Genomic DNA, 22,647 nt, shown 5'->3' with positions numbered 1-22,647 from the left:
GAACCGATGAGCGCAAGCATGATGAGCTCCGTTCTTGCTCGACCACTTCACCTCGGCGTGCTCCCTTGAGCCCGTTTGACCGCCGAGTAGCCTCCTACATCTGCTCGGAGCCGTTCTGTCCAGCCCGATCACCCGCCCAGCTCGTCGTCGCCCTCCCTCTCCCTCGACCTCCTCCCCGCGAGATCGACTTCGGCCTCTCGAGCCATGGCGACCTCGACCACGTCCGACCCGTTGCCGTACCCGACACTGCCGCACCACCCTGTCGCACCCGCCCAGACGAGCCCGGCGGCGGGCCTCGTCCACACCCCGACCGCCCACGGCGGTGCCGAGTCGAGCAGCAGCAGCGGCAGCGCCAAGGGCAAGGAGAAGGCCGTCGACCTCAAGGGCTTCGCGGCGGGCACTGCGAGCGGTGTCACTAAGCTCATCGTCGGTACGCCCCGCTGTTCCTCTCGTGTCGTCGAGCTCCTCGTCCCCCCGACCCTGACCTCGACCTCTTCCCTCCCCGCCTGTGCACTCACAGGCCACCCGTTCGATGTCGTCAAGGTTCGCATGCAGTGCTCGCCTCCAGGGACCTACGCCGGCCCGCTGGCGTGCTTGATGCAGACGATCCGGGCCGAGGGACCGCGCGCGCTGTACAAGGGTGCGTCGCTCGTCCTCATCTCCCTCCTTCCTCGACTTTGTGAGCTCACCAGGCCTCTCTCACATGCACAGGTGCAACACCACCATTGATCGGCTGGACGATCAGCGACAGCATGCTCATGGGCTCGCTTCATCAGGTGCGTCCTCCTCTCCTCGCGCCGTCCTCCTTCGACCTCGTCCCTCGTCCCTGACCCTGCGTCTCTTCCTCGCCGTTACAGTACCGCCTCATCATCGCGAGAGCAGAGACCGGCGACTGGTCCGGGTGGCGAGACGACGGCAAGGGCAAGAGCAAGGAGGGCGAGAGCAAGTCGTTGCAGCTCAGCTTGCCCGGTCACTTTGTGCGTCTCCCTCTCTCGGTCTCGGCGCGCACTCTCGTTCGGGCATGAGAGCGAGGGCGTGCCCTAGCCTCAGACCTCGACGCAGCACTGACAAACTCGCACCCTTCGCAGCTCGCAGGACTTCTCGCCGGCCAGACCGTCTGCTTCGTCGCGTGCCCGACAGAGCACCTCAAGGCGCGGTTGCAGATGCAGACGACGGGGCCCAAGCTGTACACGGGCCCCATAGACTGCGCCCGCCAAGTCGTTGCCGCAAAAGGCTGGCTCGGCCTGTACCACGGCTTCACGGGCACGCTCCTGTTCCGCAGCTGGATGGGCGTCATGTGCGTCCACCTCTCTCTTGCCCTCTCTCTCCTGTCTCTGAGCCCGACGTCGAGCTCACCTCGTCGATCGCGCTGCAGGTTCCTGTCGTACGAGGTCATCCTGCGCGGCTTTTCCAAATACGCGCCCGACATGCAGCAAGGAACCGCCAATTTCCTTGCCGGCGGCCTCGCGAGCAACTTTTTCTGGACGGGCGCGTTCGCGTTCGACTCGGTCAAGAACCGGTACATGACCGACTCGTTGACAAAGCCCCGGTACACGACCTGGAGGAGCTGTGCGCGCGCCATCTATGCCGAGGGCGGGCCCAAGGTGCGTCCGCCTCTCTCCCTCTCTCTCCCTCATCGGCCTGTCGTAGAAGGTCAGTGACTGACGCTCGTCGCGTCCCCTGCAGGCGTTCTACCGCGGCTTCGTGCCGGGCATCTTGCGAGCGTTCCCGACCGTGCGTCCCCTCTTCCTCCTTGTCTCTCGCCTCCCTCGCCCGAGCCTGACCCTGCCTTGCCCCTGCTACAGAACGCGTCAGCACTCTTCGTCTGGGAGGGCGTCATGCGGCTCATGGGCGCCGAGAAGATCGTCGAGAAGAACGATTGAGTGGGCGCGAGGAGGGAGGAGGAAGGCGAAGGCGAGCTCGTACTTATAGATCGCGGGTCGCGACCTGCAATGCACCCTTCATCGAGCCTGTACATGCTCCGAGAGGCTCCAAGGAGACGAAGCGGGCCGCTCGAGAGCTCGTAAACGGCGAGGCGAGCGACCTCGTCGGAGCTTGTCCCCCTCACGCTCTCAGCCTCGCCCAGCCAGGCCCAGCTCGCCTATGACCGCTCACAGCGCTTTATCAGACCCGTCCACTGCTGCGCCGCACCCTGCAAGTTGTCTAGCTCGCCCAATTTCGGCCGTCGCATCTTCATCAGCTCGGTGAGCTTCCTCTCCTCTTTCCTCTCCATGTAGAGGTCAGAGAATGAAGGCGCTGATGTCGGTGCATCCACAGGACCCGCCACGACCCGCACGAGTCGCTCGCAGCCGGCCGCTCGAGTAGTTGCACAGGAATGAGCGCTCCCCCTCGCTGTGCAACGAAAATCAACGTCTCTCTCTCTCGCCCACTTTGTTCGCGCGAGGAAGAGAAAGCCAGGACGAGAGTTCCACCAGAAAGCGAGCTGTGGATACTCTAGCTATCTCTCGCTCTCGCTGGCTCGTCACGCTCGTTCGCGAAGACAAAGTCGAGGACGTGAAACGGCCTTTTCATCTCGCGCCGACAAGCTAGAACCCGCCCTTCCTCCTGACGTCCCACTGAAGCTGCTGCAGGCTCGAGATGACGTTCGCTGCGCCGGGCACGTTCGAGCCGGCCTGGAGATTGAGGAGCATGCGCCCGAGCGACGTCTCGATGGTGGTGGCCGGGAACGAGCGCGAGACGGACGACGACGCCGAGGACGACTCGGCGAGCCACGTCTCGACAAGAACGACGACGTCGGCGATGAGGAAGACCTGGCCGGGCAAGGTGTGCCAGGGCGGAAGCTGCGGTGCAAGGACGAGGATCAGGGCGACGCTCAGAGAGAGGGAGAGAGAGCGAGAGCGAGACGCACCTTGGCGGTGAGGAGCTCCTCATAGACGGCATAAAGCGCCTCGAACGGGACGCCGGCGTCGCGGACTGCGAGCGCGACCCACCCGGCGCGCGCCTCCGACTTGCGCTCGAAGCTGAATCGCTCGAGAAGGGCGACGAGCTCGGCTGCGAGGGGCAAGGACGATTCAGTACGGATCATGTCACGCGAGAAAGGGAGAGGAGGGCGAGGAAGATCCTGAGGACGCACCGAGCGGGAAAGAGACGTCCGAAGAGTGGAAGCGCTGGCCGAGCTGCGTCACCTTGGCGGCGACAGCGTCGACCGGGTTTTCGGGCTGCTCTTCTTGTGCTGCAGGAACGATATGTACGTCAGGGTCGATCACTGGGTACCGAGAGCCAGAGAAGGCGAGAGGAGGCGCACCTCGAGACAGGATCGCCTCCCAGGTCGCCGTGACGAGGAACGGGTCGCGGTGGTCCGAGACGTGGAACTGAAGAAGGGAGAGAATTGGTCAGGAGGATGCTCGAGGACGTGCGAGGTGGCAAGAGGAGATTGTGCTGACGATGAGGAGGATGATCTCGAGGAGCTCGAGCGGCTCGGCAAAGTCGGCGTAGAGCTGCACGGTAACGCGAGAGAGTCAGTGTCGCCTTCGAAGAAGCTCATAGAAGAGAGAGACCGAGAGCTCACCTCGGTGATGGTGAAGAGGCGCTCCTCGACCTTCTCAAGCCACGCCTGCTTCTCGTCGCTCGGGAGCGGACCCTCCTCGATGGCCCGGAAGATCTCGATCTGCACCTGCGCCACCTCGAGCTTCTCCTCGACGTCGGTAAGGAACTGGACGGCGTCGCCTCGGGACGCAGAGGACGAGTGCTGCAGCGACTTGGCGTTGCCGACCGCGAGTGACAAGTACTCGACGCGCTTCTGCAGCGAGAGCGGGAATCTGCGAGCGGGAGCGAGAGTCAATACCAGGATTGGGAGAGAGGGGAAGGAAGAGGAGGAGGAGGGACGTACGCTGAGGATTCGGAGAGCGAGGCGAGGACTTGGGCCGCGCGAGCGTACCGGCCCGTGCGGACGTAGTACTGCCACAAGAGGTCGCTCTTCTCCAGCGTCGTCGGCTCTCGGGCAAGGAAGCCCTCGAGATAGGGCGTGCGCGTCTGCGGGCGCGAGAAGAGGTGGGGCAAGGTCAGACGAGGACGTTGGCGAGGACCAAGAGGGAGAGGCGGACGCACCTCGAGCAGTTGGTCCGTGAGGTTGCGTGACAGGTACCAGTCGTACAGCTCGGCGTGGAAGAAGTCGTCGCGCACGGCGAGCGCCTTGTTGTACGCGTTCGTGCGCATGCCGTCGGCGTCCTCGGCTGCGCCCGCACGGCCGCTGCGCGACGCCTCGTCGAGAGCGGCGTCCATGGCCTCGAGCGCGTCGAACACGAGGCGGTGGCACGTCTGGCGCTGCGAGAAGGCCGACGCGCGAGGGTCGGACGAGGGCTGCTCGTCGAGCCAGAACGAGACGGCGCGGTCGGACGGGTCCCACTTGTGCGCGCAGGCGAGGGCGAGGTCGATGACGCCTGTGGGGGACACACAGTCAGAGGCGTATTCGTGTGTGTAGGCAAGAGAGGGGAGAGATAGAGTCGACGCACCGAGGGCGTAGCGCAACGACGTGTACTCCTTGCAGATCTCCTGGAGCCGCTCGAGCGACAGGTGGCCGGCCGCCTTGGTGAAGAGCCTGCGCGCCATACCCAGGGAGAGAGACGAGTCAGGGATGCTTGGCGAGGACAAGGGATCGAGAGAGGGAGAGAGAGAGAGAGAAAGCCAGGCTCGGCGAGACGCACCTCAACGACTCGCGCAAGCACTCGGTCCGCTCGCCGCCGTCGTACGTGTCCTTGGCCCGCCGCATCGCCTCGATCGCCTTGTACAGGAGGACGTCGTCGGCCGAGCAGAAGCTGCCGCAGCGCTGCTGCAGCGTCTCGCTGATGGCGTCGACCGAGCGGTGCAGGCCGATCTGCTGGTTGATGACGGCGCTGACGAGGCCGCGAGCGACGTCGCGCCCTTTGGGCGTCGTGAGGAGGTCGGCGTAGGTGAGAGACGCGAGCTGCTCTTGGAGGTCGGGAGCGCACGCCGAGACGATGTCGGAGAGCTTGTAGTCGATGAGGAGGAGGACGAACGAGATGGCCTCGACCGACTGGGTGAGGAGGAGCCGGAGCGCCGAGAGCGACGTCTGCTCGGCGGCGTAGGCAGCGGCGTTGTGGCCGGCTCGGCTCGAGTCGGGAAGGTGGGTAAAGAGGTGCTGCTCCCTGCGAGCGACGGCGGAAAGACATGGTCAGTCCGGCCCCGCATGCGCTCGAGCGAGAGAGATAGGGACGCACTGCTCGACGAACGTCCTCAACGCGATCAGGTCGCGCTGAACGGCGCTCAGGGCCGCCTCAGACACGTTGGCCGCCTGGACCGCCGGCGTGCTGCCGACGAGCGTGATCTTCTGCTTCCAGATCGGGCGCACGAGACGCGCAAAGTAGAACGCGAGGCCCTCGTGCCGACCGGAGAAGATGACCTTGCTGTCGGCCGTCGAGCTCTGCGCGCCGCCTGCGAGAGGGAGAAAGAGGGTCAGTCCGGCTCCAAGAACAGCAAGGGGCGGGCGACGCGGACGAGCCGCAGCCCCAAAGAGTGTCGAGGAACACGACGCACCTCCGTACCCGCCGCGGTCGATGCTGACCGGCCTCCCGCCGCCCTCGAAGAAGAGCGCCTTGGCCTGCTCGGCGACGGCGCTCGTCGTGCTCCTCGACCCGGGTGCCGCCGTCGCCGATGCGCCCGGCCCGTCGGACGGCACGAGCTGCGAGTTTGACGCCGCGATCGACAGGAGCATGGCGCACGACTGGTCGCGCCCGTAGCTGCGTGAGGAGAGGGGGCGCCAAAATCAGGACCTGTCTCCCGAGCGGCGAGACGAGGACTTGAAGAAAGAGAGAGTCCACGTACCTCTCGAAGAAGACGCCGATCTCGCCCTGCCCGCCGCCGCCGCTCATGCTGACGCCCTCGAGCACGTCGAGGAGGGTGTCGACGGGCCTCTGCCGCACGACGACGCTCGCGCCCATGTTGGTCAGGACGACCCACTCGCGCCTTGGGTGCGTCGGCTGCGTCGCGAGCTCGTTGAGGAGCGCGGCACGACGCGGCGTCACCTCGGCGAGGTCCCACGTGCGGCCCGGGATCTCGACCGTGCCGGCGAGCTCGGTGAACGGGCGGCCCGACGACGACGAGGATGACGACGACTGATGGCCCTGGCCCGTAGCGACGACAGCCGACGAGGACGAGGGCGACGAGGCGGCGACGTCGGGCGCGCAGACGAGGAGGACGTCGAGGTCGGGCGTGAGGTTGTTGGCCGCGAGGAAGAGCCCGCCCGACGCGTGCTGCGCGTGCATGACCGAGTTGAACGGGATGTGCTGCCCCTGCTGCTGCCCTTGCCCCTGCCCCTGCCCCTGCAGCTGCTGCGAGCCCTGGCCCTGCTGCGACTGCGGCGCCGGCGGCGGCCGGACGTGGGCGAGCTCGAGCGCCGCTGCCGAGCCCATCGACGCGCCGTAATAGTACCCACGACGCTGGTGCGAGAAGTACAGGCGGACGCCGGTCGTCGTGACGGCGACGAGCGCGATCTTGTTGTGCGCGCCGCCCTCGGCAACAGGGACGACCTCGAGCGCGACGAGGCGGAAGGCCGAGCCGGCCTTGAGCATCGGGTTGTTGGGGAGCAGCATGGCGGCCTGGCGCGACAGCTCGCCCGTCTTGGCGACCTTTGTCGGGACGCCGTCAAACTTGCCCGGCGACGACGACGGGAGCTGGAACATCTCGATGGTCGAGTTGCGCAGGAGCGTGTAGACGAGGCCTCGCTCCGTGTCGAGCTGGAACGAGACGATCCACTCGGCTTGGGGCAGGGCGCTGAACGACCGGAGGAAGGCCGGCACGACGCTCTTGGCGATGCCGCCGCCCGTGATGTTGTGGAGCGTGCAGCGCTTGGCAAACCAGCCCTCCTGGGCCTGGTACACGAGCTCGTGCAGGGCGCCGTCGCCGCCGATGCCGCCGGGCGTGAGCGGGTCGGGCGACGACGTGAGGAAGATGCGGCCGGACGGGGTGCCGCGGATGGTGGTGAACGAGACGCCGTCGGTCGGGACCGAGAGGCCGGTGAGGAAGAAGGTTACCTCCTTCTTGGCGCCAGGTGCCGAGGCCGTGTAGCCGAGGCCGACGAGGGTGACGGCGGACGGGGTTGCGAGGACGAGGATGTGGGCGATCGAGTCGACGAAGACGCCGGGTCGAGGGCGAACGAGGGCGACGCCGACGATGACGTCGCTCAGCTCCTCGAACGTCGAGAAGGAGGAGCTGTGAGGCGAAAGGGTCTGTCAGTGCGCGCCGCTCGCGTGAGGGAGGAGAGAAGCGAGGAGCGTACCCGTCTGCCCAGTCCCACAGGAGCAAGCGGTGGTCGATGCTGACCCATGCGCGGTCGATCTCGGGGAGAAGACCCATCGAGCATCGCGACTGGGTGACTGCAGGGCGGGAGAGAAACGTCAGTCAACGAAGGAGGAGGACGACGAGGTGGCACGAGGAGGAGGACGGGGAAGGCAGAGCTCACGGTCGTGTTCTTCAAACAGGCGGTCGGGGAGGAGGACGGTGCGGGTCTTGGTGACAGGCTGCCACGCATGGTTGGGCGGCAGGACGTAGTCGCCCGAGGATGCGCCCGTGAGCGAGTCGCCGACCGGGTGCGTCGAGTCGTCCCTCGCGAGGCGGTCGTCGATGACGAGTTTGGCACGCTCGAGGGGCGTGCGAGTCGGCGTCTGCTGCTGCTGTTGCTGCTGCTGGCTGTCGGGCTGCTGCTGGTTGTGGTGCGAGTCCGAGGCGTGTGGTGGGTGATGAGGGCGAGACGAGGACGAGTGCGAGAGGGACGAGGTCGGGGGCGCGTCCGAGTGGTGGTGGCTGCTCGTGCTCTGGACTAGGGAGCTCATGGCTGGCAGTAGCTCGACCCAGAGCGGGGAGCGGGTGGTGCAGGAGCCGGGGTCGAGCTCCTCCTCGCCTCTCCTCTTCCTCCAACTCTCGCTCGCCTGCGCTCCCCCCGCCACCTGCTGTCGAGCTTGCACGGCTGCTCGCTCTCGTGCACTCCCATCCTGGCGCACATCGCTGCCTGGCATCCCGCGCGCACTCTGTTGCGACGCTCGAGCTGCCGAGCGCGGCTTCTCGCCGCGCTGCAGCTCAGCGCAGCTCGCACGCGAGCGCTTCTTGCTACACGAGACCGCTTCTCCTACCTCAAGCACCTCTCCGACCGGGCCCCTCCTCGTCGAGGGAGGGTCAACCGCTTCCTGCTCTCCTCTTCTGCACCTCCGCGCGTCATCTTTCGCCCTGCCGAGCCCACCCTCGGTCGCGGCTCGACTCTTTGGCATGCTCGACGTCACGTCGTCGAGCGAGCGAGGCGATGGGCCAGCGAGCGGCCAGGGTTTGAACCGTGAGCGGTCGCGAGACGGAGGAACGAGGAACGAGTCTTAAGACGAGGCGCAGGGCCGAGCGCCGGCCCAACGACGTCCCTGAAGCGCAGCGAGAGGTCGCTCAGCCTCCTCGAGAGCCGAGAGACCGTCTCTCACGCGAAAGAGCGAGAGAGAGAGGGCGCGAAAGAGAGCGCAAGGGCCTCTCCCCTCGACGCGAGCGCTCTCTCTGGCTCGACAGCTCGTCTCGAGGGTTCTCGGGCGAGGCGCACGAGAGGACAGGCTGAACGCATGCTGGTTTTGCAGGGAGAGGAAGAGGAAAGGGTCGAGGGCAGGACAAGGGGGCGGAAGGGAGATACAGGGCCCTCGTCGACATCTCTACTCGGTCGTGTTGAACAGGACGATGCCCGGGTTGCCCGGCTCGGCGGCGGCGACGATGTGCTCCTGGTACCCGGGTGCGCCCTCGACGGCCTTGTCGGCGTCGTCGGCGTACAGCGCCTCGATGTCGTCCATGCCGAGCGACCGCTTGATGTAGGGCATGGCGGCCGCGAGCGTGTCGACCTCGTTGAAGGCGACGGTGCGGTTCAGGGCGTCGTCGACACCGACGAGCGCGATGCGCTTCTTGAGCTGGGCGATGAACGGCATGTAGCGCTTGTCCTTGATCAGGCCGCGCTCGACGAGCTGCTGCTTGACCTTGGCGTCGTCGACCTTCTGCTCGTCGGCGTTCCACGCCGCGCGCACGACGGCGACGGCGTCCTCCTGCCACGCCGGGAACGTGCGCGCGACCCACACCTTGCACGCCTTGGGCTTGCTCGGGTCGAACCCGCCGGCCGCGTTCTTGCCCTTGGCCTTCTTCTTGGCGAACGCGAGCTCGGCGTCGCGGATGTCCTTGACCTTGCTCCGGACGTAGATGGCGGCGTCGGTCGTCGCGCGGTCGACGGGCGCGCTCACCTCGGGGAAGCGCGCCGTCTGGACCGACGAGGCCGTCTCGCCGAGGACGGTCGACCACAGGTGCTCAGCGACGTGCGGCGCGATCGGCGTGAGGAGGAGGGCCTGGACGCGGATGAAGCGCAGGGCGAGCTCGACGTGCATGCCGCCCTCGCTCGCCGTCGCGAGCTGGTACAGGTCGCGCGCCGACAGGAGCTGGTAGAAGCCGAACTTGAGCGCGTCCTTGTACAGGCTTTGGTCGTACGCGCGGTACGCCTGCTCGATCGCCTCGTTGATCTCGTTCTCGAAGATGCGGTCCCAGATGAGCTCGTCGCGGGCGCCTCGGCGGAGCTGGCCCTGGTTGGCGACGACCTCGGTGCACCACTCGATGAGCGTGTGCAGGCGCAGGATGGCGGCGTTGGCGGTCGACTCCTCAAAGTTGGCGTCCTCGATCGAGTCGCCGGCGTCGGCGAGCGTGACCCGGGTCGCGTCGGCGCCAAACTTGACGAGCGCGTCCTTGAGCGTCAACGAGTTGCCGGTCGACTTGGACATCTTCTCGCCGTTGAGCATGAGGTGGCCGTTGGCGCGCATCGACTTGGGCCAGTGCTCCTCGCCGAACAGGGCCGCGTGGACGTAGATGCAGAACGTGAGGTGGTTCGGGATGAGGTCCTTGCCCGACGACCGGATGTCCATCGGGTAGAAGTACGAGAACTCGGCCTTCATGCGGTCGAGCTTGTCCTGGCTGATCGGCGACGGGCTCGGGAACGCGCCGTTGGCGAAGATGTACTCCCACATCTCGTCGGTCATCTGCTCGGCCGTGATGCCGAGCGGGCCGACCGTGCTGCCGTCGATCGGCGGGCCGTGGAGGAGGTGCGAGATGGTGTAGTACGCCATGTAGATCGTGCTGTCCGACAGCGACTCGACGAGGAACTGCGGGTCCCACGGGAGCTTGGACCCGAGGCCGTACGAGCGCGCACAGGCCCACTGGCGCAGCCACCCGAGCGTCTTCTCGAAGCCGTTACGCGTCTCGTCCTGGTACGTGTTCATGCGCGACAGGAGGCTGCAGGCGAGGGAGAGAGAGAGGGAGCAAGAGTCAGTGACGGACGACGAGAGAGGGAGAAGAGGAACGACGGCGACGCACAGCTCGGCCTTCTTGAGCCACCCGGCCTCGCCGTAGTCGAGGTACCACTGGTCGCACAGCGCGACGACGCACTCGTCGCCGGAGCGGCTCATGACGAGGTTCTCGGGCTCCGAGTAGGCGAACGCGAGGTTCTGCGAGTACAGGTCGTCGCGGATCTTGGGCTTGACGGCCTCGACCTTCTCGCCCTTGTACTTGCCGACGATCATGGTGCCCTGGTAGAAGCCCTCCTTGTACGCGATCTCCTTGGCCTCGGCGAGCTGCTTCGTGTCCTTGCTCGAGTTGATCTTCATCGCCTTGACGAGCGCCTCGGCCGTGCGGTCGCCGTACGTCGGCGTCGTGAGGATCGGCACGAGCTCGGCGGCGACCCACTCGGGCTCGATGTTGTAGTACTCGGGCTTCTTGCGCAGGTCCTGGGTCATGATGAAGTCGTCGGGCGAGTCGGCCGGCATGCAGACGACGACGGCGGTACCCTGTTGCGAGAGGCATGTCAGGATGGGCTCGAGGACACACACACCCAGAGAGAGAGAGAAAGAGAGCGCACCTTATTGTCCTTGATCGTGTCCATCGGGACGACGTAGACCTCGTTGTGGGCCGACAGGGCCGGGTGGACCTTTGTGCCGAGCAGCTCGCTGCCGTCGACCTCGCCGGCGCACTCGACCTTGTCGTCGTGCTTGAGGAGGCCCTGGTACGCCATGTTGCGCGCCGAGCGGGGCGTGCACAGGTAGAGCACCTCCTCGTCCGAGCCCTTGGTCGAGCTCGACGGGTACAGGCCGTACTTGACGGTCGGCGACACGAACAGGTTGGTGACGCCGTACATGGTCTCGGACCGGAGCGTCGCCGCGACAAAGAAGACCTTCTTGCCCTGGGCGACGTCGGCGACGCGCTTGGCCCGCTCGCCCCACTGCGTCACCTCGAGCTTCATCGCCATGTACTCTTGCGGGCCGACGCCCTCGCCCGACTGGCGGTCGTGGTCCATGCACGGCTGGCCGTCCTTGGGCGAGAAGATCGTGTACCGCTTGCCGAACTTGATGTAGCCGAGCCCGTGAAGCTTGTTCATCTGCCAGCGGACGAACGCGTCGTAGTACGGGTTGGCCGGCGTCGTGATGAACGAGCGGCGCCAGTCGATGCGCGAGCCGAGCGCGTTCAAGTCGTTCTGGGCGATCGGCGGGAAGTAGTTGAGCCAGTGCGACGGGTCGGCAAACTGCTTGATCTCAGCGCGCGGGACGCCTGCGCACGACGGGGTGGGTCCGCGTCAGTCACCGTGTCTCCCTCTCTGCGTCGACAGGGGAGAGAGCATCGACGCACCGATCGACTCCATGATCTGGAACTGGTACTGCAGGCCGGTGCTCTTGGCGGCGAGCTTGCCCTTCTTGGCCTTGGACGGGTCGCTCGACGAGGCGCCAGTCGTCGCCGAGGTCGTCGCAACGGCGGTCGCATTGCCCGGCTCCTCGGTGGCGGCGACCTGCGCGCGAGAAAGGCCCGGTCAGGGTCGACGACGGGGGAAGGGGTCCGAGGGCGAAAAGGGGGAGCGCACCGTCTCGTCGGCCTCGGCGGGCGCGTCGTACTTCTCAAAGTCCTGGCCGAACATCTCCATCTCGCGGATGAGCTTGTCGGACGCCGCCTTGATGGGCATGCCGGTCTGCGCGAAGAGAGAGTTCGAGTGAGCGGCGTTGAGGCCGGCCCTGAGCGGCAGCCGGCGACCCGTCCACCTGCGCCCTCGCCCGCTCGAGAGAGAGAGAGTAAGAGAGTGCGAGACTCACGGCGTGGAAGCCAAAGGGCCACAGGGCCCGCTTGCCGCGCATGCGCTCGAAGCCGGTGAGGAACTCGATCTTGGAGATGGTGAAGCCGTGTCCGAGGTGGAGCGAGCCGTTCATGTACTGTTGCGTGGTTCGAGAGAGGTCAGTGTCGAGGTCTGGCGGTGCAGGAAGCTCGCGTCGGTCGAGAGAAGGCGAGAGCGAGATGTACCGGGTAGGGCATGGTCGCGAGGACCTTGGGGTGCGTCTTGCGGAGCTCCTCGGCATGCTGGGCAAAGTCGCTCGTCGGGACGTCAGCCTCGCCCGTGGCGTAGGGCGAGTCCTGCTCAAAGAGCTTGTCGTCGAGCCAGCGCTGCTGGGCCTTTTGCTCGAGAGCGATGAGGAGGTCGCGCTTGGCCGTGTTCTGGGCCGGCGGGGCGACAGTCGAGGACGGCTTGGCTGCGCTCATGGCGGCGGGTGTCGGTGCGAGCCTCGAGGCGGGCGAGAGCCGGAGGAGGGACGGCGAGGAGGACGAGGGGAAGCGCGGGCGCAGAGAGGTGGCGCTGCGCAGGAGCGACGTGGTGAAGTGCCGGCGTGGACTGGCTAGTCCTGCGTTGCTCGGCTGGACGAGCTGGTGGCCTGCAACTCGGTCAGAGTGTGCACGAGAGAGCGAGAGCTGGTCGACCACTCTCGAGGTTGACTCTCTCATCAGCTGGACCGCCGCACCCACTCTGGGCAGTCGTGCGGGCGGCAGAAAGTGCTCTCGACTGCACCGCTACCCATCCAGCACGCTCGCACCTTCCCCCGCCGTGCCGTCGTCGCCGTCGACCCCTCACCGCTCCCTCTCGCCGCCTCGCTCACAGCACCTTACCTCGTCTGAGACGTCGGCAGAACCTTCGCGGTCACCTGGACGGCCATACAGGGCGCGCAGTCCCGGTCGTTTGGCTGTGCGGCGCGTGCATTGCCCGCGGCCCTCCTCCTTCCCTCCCTTCGACACCGGGACTTCGTCGGGCCGGCTTTTTCGCTGTGGCAGCAGGTCAGGTGACGGCAGGAGCAGGTACTGGTGCCGTGGAGCAGACGGTGGGAGCGATGTAGCGCGAGCAAGGTCTCGTTTTTTGCACCGCCGAGCCGTTCTTCCGTCACAGAGTCCCGAGCCTCGCACAAGATGCCGGTCGGTCGCGCTATCGTGGACCGGTGCATAACGCGAGAGCGACTCGCGCGAAAGAGAGAACCAGAAAGACGAATGCGGCTGCGAGCTCGGCGTTGGTCGTTGTCGAAGTGGGGAGAGCAGCTCGAGATGTTCTCGCTCTTGACCACGCACCCGGCCGCACAGCTGCTTGCCTGCACTCGATGGACATCACCTTGTCCGACGGCCAGCCCGGCCCTTCGTCGCCAGCGCAGCCTCTCCTCGCTGGCCCATCCGCCTCTCCTCCCGACCACACCGGCGACGGCACCAGCTCGCGCGTCAAGCGTCGCCGGACCCGCAACGGGTGCCTGCCCTGCCGCAAACGCAAGAAGGTGCGCCCCGCATCCGCTTTCCCTCTCTCCCACGAGCTGCCAGCGCCTCCTGGTCCTCATCTCTCAACTGACCCGACCTCTCCGAAACAGCTCTGTGACGAGGAGAAGCCGACCTGTGGGGCGTGCGAGCGTCTCGTGTTGACGTGCGAGTGGGAGGACAAGATGCAGGCCGCGCTCGAACGGCGTCGCAGGCGCATCGAGCGCGCGCAGGAGCGCGAGCGGGAGCGAGAGGCGGCGGCTGGGCGTGCCCAAGGCCCGCTCAGCGTGTCCGACGGGCTTCAGGACGGTGGGACGGTGGGACAGGAGGGCTGGCCGCAGACGAGCGAGGGCGTGCTCCTGTGGCCGCCGGGGTCGGAGGGCTTTGCGACGCCGCTCCCAGCGGTCGAACCTGTCCCGGGTGCGCCTGACCTCTTTTTCCTGGCTTCTTGCGCCTGGAGACCGTCGTCCTGATCCTCCCTGCCGACAGGCTACGACCCCGCCGACCCCGGCTTGACGCCGCTCCCGTCCGCCTCGCTCGCCCTTCCCCTCCCCTTCCCCGCCGCGCCTCATGCCGCACCCTCGCCATGGTCGAGCATGCTCGGCCCGGGCTACGCCGCTCTGGGCGGTAGCGTCACCGACGGGCCGCTCGTTTGGCCGACATCCTTCCCGACGTCGACCGAGCCGTTCCTCCACCAGCCGAGCCTCCCTCTTCCGCCCGACCTCGCCGGCATGTCCCTCGACCTCGCCACCCAGAGCACATCGACAAGCCCACCCTTCGACCTCTTCTCTCTCCTCCGCTCGCCCTCGCCGTCCGTCAACCCGTTCGCCTCGACCTCGACCGCCGCGACGCTCGACGGGCTCAACCTCCCGTTCAGCCTGTCCGACCCGTCGACCCAGCTCGCCGCCTCGCACGCCGCCGTCGGCGACCTTCCTCTGGTCCCCAACAGCGGGCGAGAGCAGGCTCTCGCTCGTTCGCCAGATCGGCGAGTCGGCCAGCAGCCTCTCCCGCTCGTCAGCCAGGCGGCGTCGCTCCTCGCGTCGTCCGACTTTGCCTTCACGCAGTCCTACCTCCTGTCGCACTGTGCGTCTGCTTCTCGTTTCTGCCTCGCAAAGCGGACGCCTGACATTCGTCGAGCGCAGACACGACCTCGCTCGCCCGCCTCGTCTCGATCGCGTCCTCCTCCTCCACCAACCCCTCGCCGTCGACCACCTCGCCATCTTCAGCATCTCGCTCTCGACCTCGACCGAGTACATCGCCGACGAGCGGGCAGAAGACGACCTCGTCCTCGTCGACTCGTGCATCCGCCAACCTCTTCCTTTCGCTCGTCCCCCTCGCCAAGCGGCACCCTTACCTCCTCCATGCCATCTGCGCCTGGAGCGCCGCCAACCTCGCCGCCGCCTCCTCGGCGTCGCGGTCCGACTCGGCCGCACCGTCGTCGTCGAGCGAGGGCGACAACCCGGTCATGGCGCGCCTGAGCGAGCAGCTCGGCATCCTCGCCGATTCGGGCCTCAACGAGGCGCTGCCCGCCCTCGAGGCGCACGCGTCAACTCGCGGCGACGGCGCCGGCGCCGATTCCGGCAACGACGAGCCGCCGTGGGAGGCCATGCTCGCGGCGCGCCTCATGCAGGTCCAGGCCGCCATCTGCAGCGGCAGCGTCGAGCTGTGGCGGGTGCGCATGCGCGACGCCGCCAAGGTCGTCGAGCTCGCCGGCGGCGTTCGGGCGTGCTGCACGCCGCTCTCGCGGCAACTGCTCAAGAACCTCCTGTACCACGACGTCCTGTCGTCGTCGTCGACGAGGGAGGGTCTCCTCGTCGACTACGCGAGCCTCGTCAAGCCCTCGAGCTCGACGATGGGCGCATCGGGCGACGGCGAGACGGCGGCGGACGAGGAGCAGGCGCGGCGGGACGACGAGGACGACGAGGAGGAGGCGCTCGACACGCTCATGGGCGTCAGCGAGCCCGTCTTCCACCTCCTCGGCGCGATCACGCACCTGGCCAAGGAGAAGCGGCAGGCGAGCTGTCGAGATGGCGCCGCGCTCGCCGAGGACGAGCTCGAGGCGTTCCTGAGCCGGGTCGACGCGATCAAGAGCGAGCTCGAGCGCGAGAAGGAGCGCATGGACGGCTTCCTCCTCGGTGCGTCCCCTCTCACCGTGTCTCGCTCTTTCTCCTTCCGTCGCTAACCTTGTTCATCGACAGGACGACCCGACCTCGAGCCGCACCGCTACTTCCACGAGACCTTTCGCCTGGCCGCCCTCCTCTACTGCGAGATGATCCTCGAGCAGCCGCCTCGAGCTCTGCCCGTCCTGCTCCTCGTCCGCAAGATGCTCAACCTGGTGCGTCGCCTCTCCCCTCGGCCGGACCTCATGCGCGCGCCCTGTCCTGACCTCGTCTTTCGCACGCCCGCAGACGGAGCTCATCGTCGAGGAATCGCTCCCGGGCCTGCCCTCGATGCACTATCCCCTCTTCCTTGTGCGTCCTTGCTCCTCTCCTTCAGTGTCCGGGCTCGTCCCGCGCATCTGGACCTCGTACTGACGGCGCTCGGGCCCGCAGATGCACCTCAACTCGACCCCTCTTCGCTCGCCACGCGCCGCCTCGACCGACCGCGAGCGCTCGACGCGCATGTTCGACGTCCACCAGGAGCAGCTCGGGTACTTCGGCAACACGAAGCGCAGCCGGACGCTCCTCGACGAGGCGTGGCGGCGCTCGCTCGACGGCCGGGTCTTTGTCGACCACGACTCGATCCTGGCCGAGTGGGGCTGGGAGCTCAACTTTGCGTAGATGCCTTGCTAGCTGCTGCAGAATACACTCTCTCTGCCTCTGAGTCGAACGAGGAACTGCGAGACCAGGCGGCTGCTCGTCACCGAACCGGCTTCTCCGCGCGAGCAGCTTCGAATTCGAAGTTGACGGGCGGACGCAGGTTGGGCGCCGCTCTCCTCTCTTCCCCTCTCCTCGACGCCCACCTCGCATCTGCGGCGAGCGGAGCTTTGTGGCTGCTCGCACCGGAGCCGCTCGACCGCCTCCACGGCCGTCGGGCAGACGCCCTTTCCCCACACGCTCGCCTTTTGCCGCCGCGATAGCGCGCAGCCGCCGACGCTGGCTCGTCGCCCCGTCTGCGCCCAGCTGCTGGGTGCAGTATCTCTCGCTCCTCCTTCCTCGGTTCGCAAGACCTGCCCCTCGCTCGGCGACCCAACTGCGTCCGCCTGCGACCTCGCACCATGTCGACCTCGTCGCCGTCCCTCAAGACGACCAAGTCTCGCTCGCCGTCCATGTTTCGCGCCGACTCGGGCAAGGAGCCTGTCGTGCGGGCCAAGGTGCTCGCCGTGGGCGGCGTGGCGGGCACGATGGAGGAGCTCACGGGCCACCGCCAGGAGCTTCGCGTCTCGATGGGGCTCGGCGCTCTCCTCGGTGCGTCCCCTCGCCTTTCCTTTCAGGCTCACAGTGCACGAGGATTGACTCGAGGGAGCGTCCCGCAGCCCTCACCCTCGCCAACGTCGCGCCGACCGCCGCGATTTGCGGTTCTCTCTCGACGTCCCTCATTTCCGGCGGCGCGACCGCCCTCCTGTACGGCTGGGTGATCGTCGGCGTCCTCATTCTCTGCGTCGCAGCGTCTCTCGCCGAGATGTGCTCGGCGTGGCCGCACGCCGCAGGTCAAGCGCTCTGGGCGTTCCAGCTCGCGCCGCCTCGGTGGGCGCCGTTCCTCTCGTACTGGACGGCGTACATGAACATCGCTGTGCGTTCCTGTCTCCCTGTCGCCGCAATGAGCGTCACTGACACGCTCGAGCAGGGCGGGTGGGCCCTCATCGCCGCAGGAGCCTACATCCTCGCCGACGGCGTCCTCGCCATCGTCACCGCCTACCGGCCCGACTACGTCGCAGAAGCGTACCACCTCGTCCTCACCGGCATCGCAGGCCTCGTCCTCTTCTTTGTCATCAACGTACGTCCTCTTTTAACCGTCCTCGTCCCGACGCGCACCGACCTTCCTCGCCCTGTTTCTCCTGCAGCTCTTCATCGTGCGCGTTCTCGACCAGATGACCAAGGCGTTCGCGATCATCAACATCAGCTCGGTCATCGCTACCGTCGTCGCCCTCGCCATTTGCGCCCCGGCCAAGCAGTCGCCGTCGTTCGTCTTTACGACCGAGGGTTTCGTCAACGAGACCGGGTGGAGCAACAAAGGCTTTGTGTTCCTCCTCGGCCTCATCCAGGCCGGCTTCACGTTCTGCGGCATCGAGGCGAGCGCGCACCTGTGCGAGGAGGCGCATGACGCAGCTCGTACGTCCCTGTCGGCCTTCTCAACCCCTTCCCCCCCAGCTCCTCCTCGACCTTCTCAAATTCTCTTCCTCACATTTCTGACTCGGCCTCGTCGCGCACAGGTCTCGCGCCTATCGCCGTCCTCGCCGGGACCGCTCTCGTCGGCGTCGTCGGATTGTGCTGGATCCTCGCCCTCCTGTTCTGCATCCAGGACATCTCGGCCGTCACGGCGGCGCCGGTCCCCGTACTGAAGATCTTCCAGGTGCGCTCCCTCTCTCTTCTTGGTCGCGTACTGTACGACGAAGCCTGACGAGCTCGGCAACCCGCAGGACGCGTTCGGCTTGCGTGGCGCGACGGCGGCGTTCGCCATCAACCTCCTCATCCTCACGTTCGCCTGCATCGGCATCGTCATGGCGTCCTCTCGCGCGGTATGGTCGATGGCGCGCGACGACGGCTTCCCCGGCTCGAGGGCGTTCAAGCGCATCAACAAGCGCCTCGACGTCCCCGTCAACGCGCTCCTCCTCCAGGTCACGATCCCGGCGTGCCTCCTCCTCATCTACCTCGGGTCCAACACCATCTTCTTCGCCATCTTCCAGCTCACGTCGGAAGGCTAGTGAGTCCTGTCCCTCGAAGCGGCCTGTCTTCGCAAAGCGAGCGGCGCTCTGACCCCTCGCTCGTTTCCGCAGCCTCATCTCGTACTTCATCCCGATCGCCCTCCTTCTCTTCCGTGGTCGCGACCTCTTGCCTATCGCCTACTGGCGCCTGCCGGACCGCGTCGCCAAGGTCTGCAACGCCGTCTCCCTCTTCTACGTCGTCTTCATCTGCGTCCTCTTCTGTCGTGAGTCCTCTCTTTCGCTCAGCGACGGATGAGGCCGTGCTCGACGGCTTCTTCAGGCTCGACAGACACGGCGGCGGCGTCGCTGTCGGGCTCTCGTCGAGCAACTGGCGGCGGGTGTGCACGAGTGGGACCGTGCCCGAACTGACCCTTTGGTCTGTTGCCAGTGCCCAACTTTAACCCGGTCACCTCGTCGTCGATGAACTATACGAGCGCAATCTTGGCCGTGGCCGTGCTGGTCGGCACGATCGGCTGGTACGTCGAGGTGCGCCACAAGTACAAGGGCCCGGCGTCGGCGCACCTGCAGGACAAGGCGGGCGAGGCGTGAAGCTTCGCCTTTCGCTCTCTCTTTCTCGATTTTCCTCTGTGTAGATCTGTTCGTCCTTGTAAAGCCACGCCCGAGCGACTGTGTGCGACGGTCGAGGGCGACTTCGTTCGAAAGCCGGCGAGCGAGTCTCTGCGCCTCGTCTCTCTCGCGCTCAGGCGAAGCGCGCTCTAGCGCCACCTCTGCAGAGCGTCGAGAAAAGATTCAGCGGCTTGCGCTTGCCCTGTACGATTACCGCTTGACGACTGGCGAGCTGAGCCGCCGTCGGCTCCGTCGGGGCGATTCTCCCGCTCTCTCTCCCTCGGCCCACACCACTCGAGCGGCCATGCTCAGGCTCGCACTGCTCTCCTTCTCGGCATCGCTAGCCGCTATCGCCTCGGCGCACTCTCCCACGGCGGCGTCAGAGCTCTGGGGTGCGTCTCCTCGTCCCCACCTCGAAGCGCGCGATGAAGCCCTTACTGACTCTGCGAGGGCCTGCACGGACCCACAGAGGCCAAGTATGGCAGCGCGATGGACCTCAGCTTCTCGGGCATCGTCACGTTCGCCCACCTGCCGCACAGCCGGTGCCTCGACCCCACCTCGACCCCGTTCGACATCGCCATCCTCGGCTTGCCCTTCGACGTACGTCCCGTCGTGCTCACTTGGTCATCAGAGGGAGGGAGGGACTCTCGGAAGGGCAAGCTGACCAGCTCACGCCTGCAGACGAGCGTCTCGTACCGACCCGGCGCCCGCTTCGGCCCGAACGCGATTCGCCAGGGCAGCCGGCGCCATGCCTCGAACCGCGCCTACTCGATCCCGTGGAACATGAACCCTCTTCTCGCCGGCGCCGACATCGTCGACTGCGGCGACGTGCCCGTGAGCCCGTACGACCAGGGGCTCGCGCTCGAGCAGATGGAGACGGCCTACTCGACCCTGTTGTCGCGCCAGGTCGCCACCGAGTTCACCCAGAGTGCGTCCCTGATCCTTTCGGTCTCCATCTGCGACTCGCGAGGCTTACCTCTCGTCCACAGAGAACGGCATCACCCAGGCCCACGCGCTCGACGGCAAGGAGCACCCGGTCATCGTCTCTCTCGGCGGCGACCACACGTGCGTCGACCTTCTCGCTGGCTCGGCAGCGGAGACTGACTCTCCCTCGTCCCCCAGAATCGCGCTACCGGCTTTGCGGGCGCTGCACAAGGTGTACGGCCCGGTCGCCGTCCTTCATTTCGACGCTCATCTCGGTGCGCCCCCTTTCTCTCGCCCTCTCTGCAGCGTTCACTCACGATGCAGGACCCACAGATACCTGGAATGGCAACTTGTACAACGGTGCGTGGACTGAGCAGAGCAAGATCGTGCGTCCACCTTCCTCATCTCGTTCCTTGAGACGCAGTCTGAAGCTTTCCTCCTCACCCAGACGCACGGCTCCGTCTTTTGGAAGGCGTCGACCGAGGGTTTGATCAGCAACACGTCGTCGATGCACGCCGGCATCCGCACCCGACTCTCGGTGAGCCCCCTCTTGCTCCTTCCTCGCCTCGCCTCGCGCTCGACTGACGCTCGCTCTCCCTCGAGCAGGACTTTGACGACTTGACGCACGACTCGGACGTCGGCTTCAAGCTGCTCACGACCGACGACATCGACGAGATGAAGCCGTCGGGCATCGTGCGCGCCATCAAGGAGCGAGTGGGCGATGCGCCGGTCTGTGCGTCGCGATTCCTCCTCCTCCGCCTCGTCGTACAGAGACCGATACTGACAAAGTGGACGATGCGCAGACTTGAGCCTCGACATCGATGTCATCGACCCGAGCATGGCGCCTGCGAGTGCGTCCTCCTTTCCGTCCCTGCCCCCCTCCCTCGAGCGCTCTCTCGCACGCCCCCCCTCGCCCTCGAGACTTTCGCCTCGGCCTTTCTTCTCGCGCACACAAGCCGACTCGCTCTCCCTTGCAGCTGGCACCCCCGAGTCGGGCGGCTGGACGACGCGCGAGCTCAAGGCGATCCTGCGCGGCCTGTCGTCGCTCCACCTCGTCGGGCTCGACCTCGTCGAGGTGTCGCCCGCGTACGACACCAACGCCGAGTTGACGGGCATGGCGGCGGCCGACCTCGTGCAGGAGTTTCTCGGCATGCTCACGAGGGGCAAGGGCGAGAGGGGCAGGAGCGAGTGGGAGCCGGCTGTGAGCGGCGGGGTGCTGCACGACGAGAGGGAGGAGCGGCACGAGATACAGGCGGACAAGGCGGGGCACGACGAGCTGTAGAAGATGGCGAGACGGGCGAAAGAAGTGCAAAACATCGAGTAGTTACAGCGCCTCGACTCGACCCGCTCGAACCCGAGTCTACAACGAGCCCGCTCCGCTCCGCCTCATCGCGGTCCCGCCTCGGCCCCGCCACCGATCCACCGCTCGACGACGCCCGCCCCGACTGCGCCGTCCGTCTTGTGGTACGCGTCGAGGAGGAGCTTGGACAGGAGGAGGTCCATCTCGTCGAGTTTGGCCGGCGCGAGGAGGGCGTCGGCGTCCTTGCTCGCCTTCTTGCTCTTCTCGGGCGTGCGCAGTCGAGGAAGGCACTGTGTCGGCGAGAGTGACAGAGTCAGAGCCGGGAAACACGCCGAGAACGCAAGAGAGAGAGACGCACGAGCTTTGCGCCCATGGCAGCCCTCCTCGCGGCGCCCTTGAGCTCCTTGTCGCCCGCCTCAGTGCTCATCTCGACGACGCGCAAGAACTCTTTCCACGCGAGCGCGACGTCGCCCTGGGTGTAGGCCGTCTCGGCAAACTTGAGCTTGACCCACGGGTCGCTCGGCGCGAGGACGACGGCGTGCGCGAGGGCGGCGAGCGCCTGAGCGTACAGGGCGAGTTGGGCGTAGGCGGTCGCGAGCGAGAGCCAGCCGGCGAGGTCGGTGTAGTAGATGTCGAGGTAGTGGACGAGGACCGAGATGCCCTTTTGCTGGTGGAGCGACGCCGCGAGGTACGGCTGGGCCGAGGCCGGCACGGACGCCGAGGGCGAGCCCTTTGTTGGGGGATCGGGGAGGGTGACGAGAGGGGACGAGAGGTGGAGCGCAATGAGGCGTTTCCGAGAGGGCTGCGGGCGAGGGAGAGCGCCAAGGTGAGCGAGGCGGGAAGGGGCGCAGGGACCGAGAGAAGGGAGAAGGTAGGACGCACGACGTCGGTCTCGTCGTCCTGTACATTGCGCTCGTAGCAGTTGCGCGCGCCGTCGAGGTCGCCGCGAACCTCGAGGACGAGGCCGTGCAGGTAGTTGGCGCGGTGGGGCTGCGAGTCGCGGTAGTGCTTGTCGAGGCGGAGGACGAGGGTCTGCACGGCGGTGGCAAGGGTCACTTTGCGTGCAGGGAGAGTAGAAGGAAGGGCAAGGGTACGCACCTGGACGAGGTCGACGTTGCCTCCCTCGACGGCGGCGACTGCGACCTGCTCGGCGGCCTCCCACTCTGCGGGGCTCGGGTGTGAGGGACGCCAGGTTGAGTGATTCGAGTGAGAGGGAACGCACGGTCGTCGGAGCCTCCGTTGAGCTGTCCTCGCTGTTCGAGTTCGAGTCCGGTGAGGAGGACGAGGTGGAAGTCGCGGCGCTGTTCGAGTCGGCGCTTGCGCAGGTCGGCGAGCAAGGTCGCGGTCGAGCTGCTGCGGATCGTCTGTGCGCTCATCGTAGACTGGTCTGAGCTGGTGCGAGGGCGGAGGAGGAGCG

General features: G+C 66.6%; 7 protein-coding genes across 7 annotated transcripts; 4 read left to right on the top strand and 3 right to left on the bottom strand.

Moving 5' to 3' along the window:
• The first annotated feature begins 321 nt into the window (after window positions 1–321).
• Window positions 322–1,974, top strand: RHOBADRAFT_28574 (uncharacterized protein). Its single transcript, XM_018412830.1, has 8 exons — window positions 322–430; window positions 521–640; window positions 712–776; window positions 858–977; window positions 1,089–1,297; window positions 1,376–1,604; window positions 1,687–1,734; window positions 1,806–1,974. Exons 2-8 carry the CDS (start codon window positions 550–552, stop codon window positions 1,881–1,883), a joined length of 840 nt encoding a protein of 279 aa, XP_018269531.1. The 5' UTR covers window positions 322–430; window positions 521–549; the 3' UTR covers window positions 1,884–1,974.
• Window positions 1,975–2,508: 534 nt separating this feature from the next.
• On the bottom strand, window positions 2,509–7,808 carry RHOBADRAFT_54701 (uncharacterized protein; the record flags this gene model as incomplete). The annotated part of the gene is made up of 15 exons (XM_018417459.1): window positions 2,509–2,801; window positions 2,870–3,012; window positions 3,095–3,193; window positions 3,266–3,332; window positions 3,405–3,458; window positions 3,530–3,779; window positions 3,851–3,993; window positions 4,069–4,400; window positions 4,473–4,558; window positions 4,665–5,126; window positions 5,199–5,412; window positions 5,515–5,717; window positions 5,803–7,188; window positions 7,256–7,352; window positions 7,439–7,808. The coding sequence occupies 15 exons, from the start codon at window positions 7,806–7,808 to the stop codon at window positions 2,547–2,549; spliced, it is 4,161 nt and encodes a 1,386-aa protein (XP_018269530.1). The 3' UTR covers window positions 2,509–2,546.
• A 747-nt stretch (window positions 7,809–8,555) lies between these two features.
• On the bottom strand, window positions 8,556–12,549 carry RHOBADRAFT_54700 (uncharacterized protein; the record flags this gene model as incomplete). Its single annotated transcript, XM_018417458.1, has 7 exons — window positions 8,556–10,266; window positions 10,348–10,817; window positions 10,889–11,574; window positions 11,653–11,809; window positions 11,882–11,986; window positions 12,108–12,224; window positions 12,313–12,549. The coding sequence occupies 7 exons, from the start codon at window positions 12,547–12,549 to the stop codon at window positions 8,658–8,660; spliced, it is 3,381 nt and encodes a 1,126-aa protein (XP_018269529.1). The 3' UTR covers window positions 8,556–8,657.
• An 881-nt stretch (window positions 12,550–13,430) lies between these two features.
• RHOBADRAFT_54699 (uncharacterized protein) lies at window positions 13,431–16,395 on the top strand (the record flags this gene model as incomplete). Its single annotated transcript, XM_018417457.1, has 7 exons — window positions 13,431–13,598; window positions 13,689–13,995; window positions 14,065–14,658; window positions 14,718–15,710; window positions 15,774–15,910; window positions 15,984–16,046; window positions 16,128–16,395. The coding sequence occupies 7 exons, from the start codon at window positions 13,431–13,433 to the stop codon at window positions 16,353–16,355; spliced, it is 2,490 nt and encodes an 829-aa protein (XP_018269528.1). The 3' UTR covers window positions 16,356–16,395.
• Window positions 16,396–16,792: 397 nt separating this feature from the next.
• On the top strand, window positions 16,793–19,076 carry RHOBADRAFT_54698 (uncharacterized protein; the record flags this gene model as incomplete). The annotated part of the gene is made up of 8 exons (XM_018417456.1): window positions 16,793–16,982; window positions 17,051–17,307; window positions 17,362–17,511; window positions 17,579–17,846; window positions 17,948–18,087; window positions 18,155–18,438; window positions 18,512–18,663; window positions 18,828–19,076. The coding sequence occupies 8 exons, from the start codon at window positions 16,793–16,795 to the stop codon at window positions 18,986–18,988; spliced, it is 1,602 nt and encodes a 533-aa protein (XP_018269527.1). The 3' UTR covers window positions 18,989–19,076.
• A 234-nt stretch (window positions 19,077–19,310) lies between these two features.
• On the top strand, window positions 19,311–21,264 carry RHOBADRAFT_54697 (uncharacterized protein; the record flags this gene model as incomplete). Its single annotated transcript, XM_018417455.1, has 10 exons — window positions 19,311–19,398; window positions 19,476–19,606; window positions 19,688–19,934; window positions 19,996–20,071; window positions 20,129–20,205; window positions 20,264–20,316; window positions 20,379–20,468; window positions 20,537–20,663; window positions 20,734–20,781; window positions 20,908–21,264. 10 exons carry the CDS (start codon window positions 19,311–19,313, stop codon window positions 21,210–21,212), a joined length of 1,242 nt encoding a protein of 413 aa, XP_018269526.1. The 3' UTR covers window positions 21,213–21,264.
• Window positions 21,265–21,316: 52 nt separating this feature from the next.
• RHOBADRAFT_54696 (uncharacterized protein) lies at window positions 21,317–22,623 on the bottom strand (the record flags this gene model as incomplete). The annotated part of the gene is made up of 5 exons (XM_018417454.1): window positions 22,453–22,623; window positions 22,329–22,393; window positions 22,113–22,262; window positions 21,589–22,032; window positions 21,317–21,520 (listed from the first exon to the last, which is right to left on the bottom strand). The coding sequence occupies exons 1-5, from the start codon at window positions 22,604–22,606 to the stop codon at window positions 21,317–21,319; spliced, it is 1,017 nt and encodes a 338-aa protein (XP_018269525.1). The 5' UTR covers window positions 22,607–22,623.
• Window positions 22,624–22,647: the final 24 nt, after the last annotated feature.

Source organism: Rhodotorula graminis (genome assembly GCF_001329695.1).
Source record: "Rhodotorula graminis WP1 unplaced genomic scaffold RHOBAscaffold_10, whole genome shotgun sequence".
In the NCBI taxonomy this organism is placed as follows: Eukaryota; Fungi; Basidiomycota; class Microbotryomycetes; order Sporidiobolales; family Sporidiobolaceae; genus Rhodotorula; species Rhodotorula graminis.
The sequence above is the reverse complement of the archived record's forward strand: the minus strand, read 5'-3'. Positions and strand labels throughout refer to the sequence as shown.

Coding starts and splice junctions, on each gene's coding strand:
- RHOBADRAFT_28574 (XM_018412830.1), top strand. CDS start 550: ATGCAGTGCTCGCCTCCAGGGACCTACGCCGGCCCGCTGGCGTGCTTG. Junction 641..711: donor ACCGCGCGCGCTGTACAAGG/GTGCGTCGCTCG, acceptor TCACATGCACAG/GTGCAACACCACCATTGATC. Junction 1,735..1,805: donor TCTTGCGAGCGTTCCCGACC/GTGCGTCCCCTC, acceptor CCCCTGCTACAG/AACGCGTCAGCACTCTTCGT.